The following is an 11434-nucleotide window of genomic DNA, read 5'->3' as shown; positions in this document are numbered from 1 at the left end:
TCAGTTGGAGGAGGGAAGCGCCACATTTTGCGCGAATAATCCCAAATTCTATTTCTCCCGCGAAGTGAAGCAAAAGCACGACCGAATATTAACGGGGTGGGTGAAAAGCAGCAGAAGCGTCGGTTGCTCACCATGACGAACCGCCGGTGGCCCACAACGAAGAAGACGCGAAGATTTACCGGACTATGGTTGCCATGGTGAAGAAACGAAAACCTCGCGAGCGTCTTCTTTAAAATATCATTGGCTGATCGAGTGTTCGCACTGACGGAAACGTGGTCGCGTGGGCGAAAAGGCGGGTTAACGGCTTTTTGGAAGGAGGGGGTCCGTGCGGTAGCTCAGGGATTTCGAAGTCGAAAACGCTGGCGTTGTGTTCTTGTTGTTCTTTCCGCCCACTCCCAGATTGTCGGGGATAAAATAGCATGGGGTAGAATATAACACACTTAGGAGCTTTCGTTGTCATCATCTAGCAGCTTTTTTTCCTCATTGTTAAAGAAGGTACGTAGAAATAAGAGAATTTGGCCCTGCTTTGAAAGGTTTGATTAAGATCAATGCGTCCGACCGTGGCTGGGTCGAGATTCAATCTCCCAAATGTTTCTTTTCTGCGTAGTTTCTTTACATCGATATATACGATGCGTTTATTCAAAGGACAAGAACCTCTAAACATAAATGCTTCCTTCTAAGGCTCTAAGCAATCGGTTACAAATAAAACCCTGACTTGAACACCTACAGTTTCATGATAAACAGTTTTAGTCTGCTGAACAAGGAGAAGCTACAGAATGTAAAATTGAGTGAGAAATGACTAATTATTCACAAAAGATAAACCATTCACAATGAAGCTGTGAAAGATACTAGATTGATCTGAAATACAGTAAAACAATAGGCCCTGTAGTCTTGCTGTATAATTTAAAAATGATTCACAATTTTATGATACCTATTCCTGGAAATACAAAGCTCTCCCAAGTAAGAAGAAGCAGGCTAGTCAATTGATAGAGTAGGGCAGAGTGATTTAGTCACTCAGCCAAAAATTGACAGAATGTTGTGGCTCCTTATTTCTTCTATGTCAAGGGTGTCAAACTCAATTTCATTGAGGGCCGCATCAGCATTGCGGTTTCCCTGGGGGGGAGGGGCAGGTGGGTGTGGCCTACTGGGTGGGCATTGCCAGTTCTACATCATTCATGTCAAGGATACCTATGGGGGCCTGGGCAGGAGTGGGACAGATCTGAGGGTCTCTGGCAGAAGGAGATGGGACTGGGACAAGTGCCAAGGCATGGTTCACTGGAGGAGCCTCACTGTTCCTCTCAGGCCATGCGGGGGAGGGGGGCTGAACAGTGGTCCAGAGGTCAAATGCCCAGCTAAGCCCTCAAGCACCTGTGGCACTAAGCCCAGCCCCACTTCCCCAAGGGGAAGACCAGCTGCACTTACCTCCTCAAGGCTGCTGCTGCTGTGCTTGCTCTCCTTAGCCAGGTTGCCCATGATGGGTATGAGGTCCATGTGAGGAGACCTGGCTTTGTATCCAAAGCTTCCTTAGCAATAGGATGGGAGACCCCCCAGGATAGGCCAGGAGTAGGGGGCAAGGGGATGGTGAAAGGGCAGCAGGGAAGGACTAAGGCAGGACTTCCCTCAGACCCTCCCTCTCCTTCCTTCCTCCCTCTCCTTCTTTCCTTCCTCCCTCCCTCCCTTCCTTTGAGCGGTGGGAAAATATTTGAGATGAGGGAGGAAGAAAAACAGACAAGAAAAGCAGTTGGAGAAGTGTCTTCCTTTGTGAGGAATGAAGAAATGCACCATTGCCTGGAAATGGCCAGCACATGGCCCTCGCCTACTTCACATATCCGGCTTGGTTGGCCTTGGGGGAGGGGATGCCATGAGCAGCATGAGTCGATGTTACCTGCACAATGCTTCCCGGCCCCCAACCTTCCCAGTTTTGGTAGGCAGCAGGGTGCTTTCCTCACAGTGCTGAGAGGCTGAGCCGGATGGCATGAATCTGAAGAGAAGCGTAATGCTGCCCAGCCCCTGGCCTGCCCGAAGTAGGCAGGGCCATGTGCTGGCCACTTCCAGGCAATGGTGCATTTCTTCATTCCTCACAAAGGGTGATACCTTTCCAGGCGTGCCCAGAGGGTGGGGCCAACGCAGCAGGGGCTGGTCCCTTGCTGTTTCCAAATGGCCTTGTGGAGCTAAGACTGAATGCGTTTCAGCATAGATGGTCACCACAAAATTGTACATTGGCTCTCAGCCAGCCTGGGCCAGGGCCAAGGCAGTGGGGGCCGTTCCCTAACTGTTTCCAGGATGGGTTCGTGGGCCACATGAAACCACTTCGCAGGCCGGATCTGGCCCCCAGGCCTTGTGTTTGACATGTCTGTTCTATGTCTTCAAGTCCCAGAATATTGAATTTATTTTCACGGAAGAGCTGGGATATTCACTAGAATGCATTGTTTGAAACCACAGCCAGAGATTCTAGTATATATTCAACAAACCCTGATTCCTTTTTTTTACAGGCTTACAAGAAAGTAAATAAAGGTTATTCTTTTATAAATTGAATAAAATGTAACAGCAATGAATTCTATCAAATGTAACACTAAGATGTGGAGCTACCTATTTCCTGCTCAGACAGAGGACTCACAAATGGTAATCAAAGTTTTTTTGAAATGTTAAAAAGCTTCAAAGAAGATAGGAACATCCCAAGGTTGCAAGTAAACAAGATAAGATAGTGACGGATGTAAGGAAGTTGTTACAATAAGTCTTTTGAGTGTAAAAAGCTTCAAATAAGTTCTTTTAGAAATGTAAATGACTTCAAAGACTTAACTTAAGTTTCTTAGGGGGGCATGTATGGAGAAAAGAAAATACTGTATAAATGCTTGGTTTGAAACTTGCTCAGTGCGCTCTTTGAACCCAATCCAATTTGGGAAGGGTCTAAGAGGCCACGTTTGCAAACGCTTTCTTTATTATTTTCAATTTCTTTTCAATAAATCTTTGTTTTTGTTAACCAGACGTCTTTGAGTTGTGAGTATCAAATTTTGGGTTTTTAAACCTCACAAGCTCAACATGTAATTAATTTAATTGTCCATTTTAAAAATGGCAAAATTTCTGGAGAGGACTTGATCCTCCTGAAAATGCTTAAACAAAATCCTTATTGGTGGACTACTGTTTTACCATCTTTTTTGACAAACAATTAACACCGCCCTGTAAGTCCTCCAGGAATTGACCAACATAGTCCAGTGTTCAAATAGTCACAAACTGACTGTTTTTATAATATTCCCACTTTGAAGGGACCTAAATAAGAAAGTATATAAAACGTATATAATGTCTGAATGGATGATTATGTAATAAGATGTCAAGGTAATTATAATTTAGTAGCTGACTGGCAGAAGTGATGTTTGGAGAATAGGTGAACAAAGTATTTTAGGGGTAGTGCCCCATTAAGAGACTGTGTCTGAGAGGAATGACAGTTGGAATCTTTAACTCTCTTGAACCATTTGTATATAACTGACTGCCTTGTATTCTGGATGTTCCCTGAATGTTGTTTCATGTTGAATATTAAACCACTGTCAGATGTTTTTGATCAAAACAGGAAAAAGGCTGTTATAATTTATATATTTTAAACAACAGGTTATGGACCCAGTTTGAAGAAAAGCCCAATGTGAAGTAAAACCCAGAGTGAAGGAAAGCCAAGAGAAAATAAGTGAGAACCTGACCAGAGAAGGTAGAATTAAAAAAATGGCCTCTGTAGATGTTATAGGAGGAGGCTTTGTAGTATCCCGGTTGAATGAAACAAACTCTCTCTCCTGGAGTTTAAAAATGGAAATGTATCTACGAAGAGAGGAGCTGTGGATAATAGTTACTAATCCTCCAACACGATGAAGGGGACCAAAGAAAAACTGAGAAGGCATTAGCTAACATTATCCTGAGTTTGGAAGATAACCAATTGATACATGTAAGAGGTCTCCAATCTGCAAAAGAGTGCTTGGAGGCTTTGCGCAATATGTATGTAAGAGAGACTGTGGGCAACAAAGTAATGTTGACAAGGAGACTATAAAGCACAACTTATACAGGGAGAAAGAATGTCTAAGCATTTGCAAGACATGAGAAAAACATTCCTGGAGTTAGAAGAAAGAGGAATGACCTTTACTGAGGCACACAAAGTATATGTTGTGCTCAGTTCATTGGACAATTCATGGGATGTTCTTGTAACAAGTTTATCCATGAATGAACAGGATTTAACTATGACATATTTAACTGGCCGGTTACTGGAGGAAGAACAGAAATGGTTGGAAAGGCACCAGGGAAAGGGAAGAGAAAATGCCCAAACCAGACCTATGACAGCATCATCAAAGAAAGAAAAAAGGAGCTGAGACCATTTGCACTATAAAACGTTGCTGCACGTGTGGTTCTATAAAACATCTCCAAATATGCTGTCCAGAAAGGAAAAACAGGTACAGCAAGACAAGGATATAGAACTACGCAACCAACCAAAGATGGGATGTTATTTATTTATTTATTTATTTTTATTTATTAAATTTTTATACCGCCCTTCTCCCGAAGGACTCAGGGCGGTGTACAGGGCAATAAATATCGAAATACAAAATACAAAAGTTTTTTAAAAAAATAAATAATTATGCCCAATATAATACAATAATTAAAAACTATGTTAAAACCAAACCCAACCCCAAACCCATCAGACCAGGCCGGATTGTTCAAATAGATAGGTTTTTAGATCGCGTCGGAAGGAGCGAAGGTTGGGGGCCATCCGGAGCTCAACCGGCAAGCGGCTCCATAGGTCTGGCGCGCCCACAGAGAACGCCCACAGAGAACTGACACATACCGGATGATAACATTTAGAGCTTCGTATTCAATCACCATGGAATGTAAATCTCTTTCTAGTACTGTTTCTAGCATAGCAATAATACTGGGTACCAACTTTCCAACAGTATTTACCCTGGCAGCAACAAAACACGCTCAACAAGTGGCTACTAGACAGTGGGGCAAGCCAGCATGTTGTAGCAAACCCACATGCATTTATTGGTTTAAGACCAACTAACCAGGATTTTGTCAGCCTGGCTAATGGACAACGGTCAACAGTTAAAGGGGAAGGAAATGTCCATCTACCTGAACTAGAGGTAACATTGAAAAAGGTGTTACATGTGCCAGACATAGACCATAATTTACTAAATGTTGCATGTCTATATAACGAGGGATATGAAGTAATGTTTGCTAGAGGGCAATATACTATCAAGAAAGATGGGAGGATTTGTGTACGGGGCATTGGACAGAATGGTTTATACTTATTAAGAGTACAGAAGAATGTTTGCAAGTATTCTGACAAACACACCCACACACGATAACTGTGTGCATCGAAAGTGTAGGAGATTAGATCATGCCAGCTTTAGATGATACATAAAATGCCAGAAATAGCGGAAGCACTAAAAGTGAAGAACTGTGATGTGTACCTAGATTGTGCCATGTGTAAAGAGTCAAAATCTAGGGTTTATCCTGTAAGCAAGAAAACCTTAAGAAAAAGTTTTACAGTTAGTACATGCTGGCTTAATAGATCCTATGGCAACATCTATTGGGGGAGCAAGGTATGCTCTGGTAATTGTAGATATTATACCAAATATGGATTTTGTTGTTTACTCAAACACAAAACAGAGGTATTGCAACAATTTAAACAATGGGTGACATTTGTGGAATGCAGATATGGCGGTAAAATATGCCAATTGCAGACAGACGGGAGCAGAATTTATGTCTGACAATTTTCAACGTTGGCTTAGGAGTCTAGGTATTGGACACAGATGAACAAACCCATATACACCAGCTGAAAACGAAGTACCTGAAAGGAGAAATGGCTTAATACAGACAATGAAGGACTCACTACTTGCAGATGCAGGCATGAGTAGAGGGTACTGGGGAGAAGCTATAAAAATGGCTAACTATTTAATAAATAGATTATGGAGTTCTGCTTTGAACGAAACTCCATATTTTTTGTTATACGGTAAGAAACCCTCATTGGCTCACCTAAGAACTGTTGGTAGTTATGACTGGGTCCATAATCCTAAGAGCACTAGATGGAAGGATCAGAAAAAGACCTGAAAACTGAGGTTTATAGGACATGAGCCAGGATCCAAGGAATATAGGTTTACTGAGGGAACTCAGAAAGTTGTGATTTCACGTTCTGCCAGCTTTGCACAGCACACTAATTGGGATAGAGTACATGCCAACACAGAGGTATTTATTCCATCACATAGTAATAGATCTCAGGGAGGAGAAACTACAGAAGACCCATCATCAGAGAAAATAGATAGCAGGTTAGAAACTGTAAACATAAAGGAAGAGAGACCTGACATGAAAAGTGAAGACACAGAAGCACAGGAACAGTTGCTAGCCAAGCAGGTTGGAACGAATTAATAAAGGAGTACCTACTGATAGATACAAGGCAAGTGAGGTTAGAGTATGTAATGTACGTTATGAACCTTGCAGTTATCAAGAAATGATGTCCTTACCGAAAACAATGAGAAAAATGGAAAGAAGCCATGGATAGGGAAATGGAATCTATGGATGTCCATCAACTGTTCTCGTCCATGAGATTATCAGAAAGAAAGAAGGCCGTGGGATGTAAGTGGGTATATAAAAAGAAGATGTTACAAAATAATAAATTGCAATGTAAGAAAGGCAGTAAAGAATAATAGAGTTAAAGCATGGCTCCTCTGAAGATAATTTGGCTGAGTTTGAGTTCAGACAAGTATCAAAATTGGGTAAAGGCGTTCAGTCTAGCAGCTGTTCAGCTCTAAATGGGAGGACTATCAAGGTAATTATAATTTAATAGCTGATCGGCAGAAGTGATGTTTGGAGAATAGGTCCACACATGCACACACCAGCCAGCCAGCCATTTCCACAGCCCACTAGCCAAGAGCCCACAGCCTGGGCCGTGGTCCATAGGTTGGGGACCCCTGCCTTACTGAACTCCATCTTCCCGGACATACAGTTCACAATAGAGAAAAAACAGGTAAACAGTTACCATTTTTAGATGTGCTTGTCAACAAACAAGATGGAAGCCTAGAAAGCAGTGTATCGCAAGGCGACCACTCCATACATTCTGAATTTCAACAGTAATTATTGTTACACCTAAAGAGTTGCATCAAAAAGGGATGTGGTGGCTCAGTGGGTTAGGATGCTGAGCTTGTCAATCAGAAGGTTGGCAGTTTGGTGGGTCAAATCCCGAGTGCCGCATAGCAGAGTGAGCACCTGTTACTCGTCCCAGCTTCTGCCAACCTAGCAGTTCGAAAGCATGTAAAAATGCAAGTAGAAAAATAGGGACCACTACAGTGGGAAGGTAACAGCGTTCTGTGCGCCTTTGGCGTCTAGTCATGCCGGCCACATGACCACAGAGATGTCCTCGGACAAACGCTGGCTCTTCGGCTTTGAAACAGAGGTGAGCACCGGCCCCTAGACTTGGAATCGACTAGCACGCATGTGTGAGGGGGAACCTTTACCTTTATTAAAGAGTTGCATCAGAACATTCTATGGCAAGGTAAGACTCCACTGCAATACTCAGAAAGCTAAACAAATGGAGAGCAGGTACCTATATGAATAATAAGCATTTGTTAGAAGATGTCTGTGCAACACAGTGGGGAGAAAATGGAAGAAACAAGGTACAAGACCAACTACATGACACACTCTGCCCTTCATCAAAAATATTTTGGAAACTGTAGAACGTACTTCTGAGATCTGCAAGTGGGACACCACCCAGAAGCTATCATACAAGGACAAATTATGAATTGTAACGATTGCTTGGCGGTGGGAAATACTCCCAATGTAATCTACCAGATACCTTGTGTGGATTGCCCCTGTGATAAGACAAATGGGGAGGAAGCTAACTACCACTTTCCAAGAACACCAGTGAGCGGTCAGATGAGCCAATAATATTTTAAATGGATTATGAAGAAAAGTTTAGGAGAGATTCATTTGTCCCTCAACATGGTACATGATGAGTTGTCTAGTTTTATCTTGTCTTGTCTTGTATTGATTTGTGGCAATGTTTGAGGGAGCTTCAATGGACTGATGGAATCCAAGAACTATCTAAAAAATTTGAACAATTTTTGACTTTTAAAATACTCCAAAAGTAAAATACTTTTTCTTCTTTCCAGCTTTAAGTGCTTATATAGAAAATTATTGAAAAATTAATGAAGGTTTTTTTTTGTAATTATGTAATATTTTTATTTAAACAAGAAAAATAAAGGGTTAACACAACATTTGTTTTGGTTAAATGGAAAGCTTACATATAAAAGAGAAATATGCTAACTTATTGCCATTAATTACTAAAGAAGTTGTAATCCATGGAAGAGGTTAATGAACCCACTCTTCCAGAAACCTTCCTTCTCATATGATTAAAGATTCACATGATTATAGAACTGTGACACAATTATATTATGAATCAGCATGGCATTTTTCAGAGTCACTTCCAAACATTCTCTGGATTTTAAAAACGTAGCCCTTTTCCCCCAGGATGTGCATTTGGAACTACTTGCCCCTGCAAAGAAGGTTATATAGATAATTGTTAAAATTGTATACTTAATTTGTTTTCCTTTCTCTTGAACCCAAGGAAAGAAAGCCAAACAATTATATTTAAAGAGATTCAGTTTGGTATAATGATTAAGGCATTAGACAATATTTTTGAAGCTTTAATTCTCTGAAAGCAAGAGCCCTGAAACAATTTTTTCCTAGTATATCAGACTTGAAGGAGTGGGGAGTCTACTCCAGTGTAAAAAACCCCACAGTGATTGCAGTGAAATTGCTAGGAAGGGTGTTTTATGTGTTCTGTCTTCCCATTTATTCCACACTGCTTTTTAAGGACCTCCAGGTCTTTTTTCCACCTGCAGGTCTTACTTCTTTCCAGCATGCTTTTAAGTGGGAAATATGATTGACTAATGCATTCTTCTAGAGCTGTATGTTACATTACTGTAGAAATTAGCTGTCTCTAAGCCAGTTAATGTTTAACTTGGATAAGATTTTTTTTGTTATTAACCTATGATTTAAGTGAATGCCTCTACTGTAATTTGTTGCACTCAACAGCTCATTGCAAATAGTGTGTAATTTAGGTGCCAGCTTTGCGGAACATTATATTGAATTCCCAAAGAGATTAAAGTAATTATTAGAACAATTTATATTAGAATATTTTGTTTAGTTTTAAGAAGAATGTATTCTGAAATCTCATGTGTTACAAACACTGAAGCAGCTTATTTTCTATACTATCCTTTTAATTGTCTTTTTTCTTGCAAGTCTGCGTGGAATTTGAAATTTCCAATCTTTGCATTCTTTAGTCCCAGCTCATAAATGGATCATATTTCTACTAACACTGCCTTGGATAAGCTTTACTTTTTTAGTCTTTCAGCTAATATGGATGTGAAAAATTTATAGCCATTATTTAAAAAAGAAATTAATTTTTAATTTTTCATTGAAGTTAAATCCTGCTCTTCCTTACAAGGCAATGTAAGCTTCCTTCCATGAAGCAGTAATAGGGTTGCCTTGTAAAATAGAATTAATCATTACTTTTTCAGCATAATAATATTCTCAGAGATCTTACAAAATCCACTGAGTAAACCATCTGGTCCCAGCATTTTACCTATGTTAGTTTTTTTAAAATTTCTTTTGTTACCTCAATCACTTTGATTTTTCATAATTTTCTTTCGTTCTGCCAATAGTTTAGGTGAATTTTGATTTTGTAAATAGTCCATTAGTTGAAGTGGAACTTAATGCTTCTTATATAGAGAGCAATAATCCTCCAAAAGTCTTTGAATGTTTTACTATCTATGTAAATTTTTGTTATTTTTAGTTATTATTTTCTTTTCAGTCTGTTTTCTTAATTTAGGTGCCAGCCATCTCTCTGGTTTACTTGAATGTTCAAAAAATTTGTTTTATATTTTTTAATTTCTGTATCTGGAACTGTCAGCATGTAATTTATTGCAATATTTTTAATTCGTATTTGCTATTTACTGATGAAATGAGTAATGCTTTCTGAGACAATGAATATGTGCTTTTTTGCTAGCTGTGCTGGTACTTTTTTAAGAACAAATATTAACTGAAGTAGTGACATCATAACTTGCTTAGATATGTAGAGAAGAACCCAGGAAGGTGGTGTAGAAATAGCATTGTTAAAAACTCTCTTAAAAGTTTCTAATTTTTAATTAGTCAAATATGGGCACTTCTACCATCTGCCATGAGGTGCATGTATTGCTGTATCCCAGCCATTGAAGATATTGCTTATGTTTTATTTGACTGTCAACTCTATACCTCCTTAGACTTAGATAGTTAACATCCCTACTTGAAAGAGTAGCTCACTGGGATCTGAAACAATATTGTCCTATTTCCTCCTCGGGTCTAATCTATACGTTGTGAGCAGAACTGTTAAGTTTAGTTTAAGCTTAATGTGGATTAGACAGCATCACTACCAGATGGATTCGTAGCAGGCTGACCAACCATTATCAGTGTGTGGTCCTCAATGTAACTGCATTTACATGGAGGGAAGTATGTAGTGGGGGTGCCCCGGGCTCTTCAGCATCTTCAGCAATAATTTGGATGAGGGAATAGATGGGGAACTCATCAAATTTGTAGATGACACCAAACTAGCAGGAATAGCCAACACTCCAGAAGATAGGCTTAAGATATAGAAGGATCTTGACAGACTTGAACATTGGGCGCTATCTAACAAAATGAAATTCAATGGTGAAAAAAGTAAGGTTTACATTTAGGCAAGAAAAACCAAATGCACAGGTATAGTATAGGTGGTACCTTGCTCAATAGTAGCAATTGTGAGAGGGATAATAATAATAATAATAATAATAATAATAATAATAATAATAATAATAATAATAATAATAATAAAGTTGGAAGGGATCTTGGAGGTCATCTAGTCCAACCCCCTGCTCAGGCAGGAAACCTTATACCATTTCAGGCAAATGGCTGTCCAGTCTCTTCTTAAAAACTTCCAGTGTTGGAGCATTCACCACTTCTGGAGGCAGGTTGTTCCACTGCTTAATTGTTCCAACAGTCAGGAAGTTTCTCCTTAGTTCTAGGTTGCTTCTCTCCTTGACTAGTTTCCATCCGTTGCTTCTTGTCCTGCTTTCAGGTGCTTTGGAGAATAGCTTGACTCCCTCTTCTTTGTGGCATTCCCTGAGATATTGGAACACTGCTATCATGTCACCCCTCACCCTTCTCTTCGTTAAACTACACATACCCAATTCCAGCAACCGTTCCCTTTATGTTTTAGCCTCCAGCCCCCTAATCATCTTTGTTGCTCTTCTCTGTACCCTTTCTAGAGTCTCGACATCTTTTTTACATCGTGGTGACCAAAACTGGATGCAGTATTCCAGGTGTGGCCTTACCAAAGCATTGTAAAGTGGTATTAGTACTTCACTTGATCTTGATTCTATCCCTCTGTTAATGCAGC

The 11434-nt window shown here is 40.0% G+C and overlaps 1 protein-coding gene across 1 annotated transcript in view; it reads right to left on the bottom strand.

The window, feature by feature from the left end:
* The window catches only part of LZTFL1 (leucine zipper transcription factor like 1), a 13635-nt gene extending 13425 nt beyond the window's left edge, over nt 1–210 (bottom strand). Inside the window, exon 1 of the mRNA XM_083379373.1 lies at nt 132–210. Coding sequence (XP_083235499.1) covers nt 132–134 — 3 coding nt within the window. The 5' untranslated portion in view covers nt 135–210. The remainder of the gene's footprint in view (nt 1–131) is intronic.
* Nucleotides 211–11434: the final 11224 nt, after the last annotated feature.

The sequence above is a fragment of the Vipera ursinii genome, assembly GCF_947247035.1.
Source record: "Vipera ursinii genome assembly, chromosome: Z".
NCBI classification, from domain to species: domain Eukaryota; kingdom Metazoa; phylum Chordata; class Lepidosauria; order Squamata; family Viperidae; genus Vipera; species Vipera ursinii.
The sequence above is the reverse complement of the archived record's forward strand: the minus strand, read 5'-3'. Positions and strand labels throughout refer to the sequence as shown.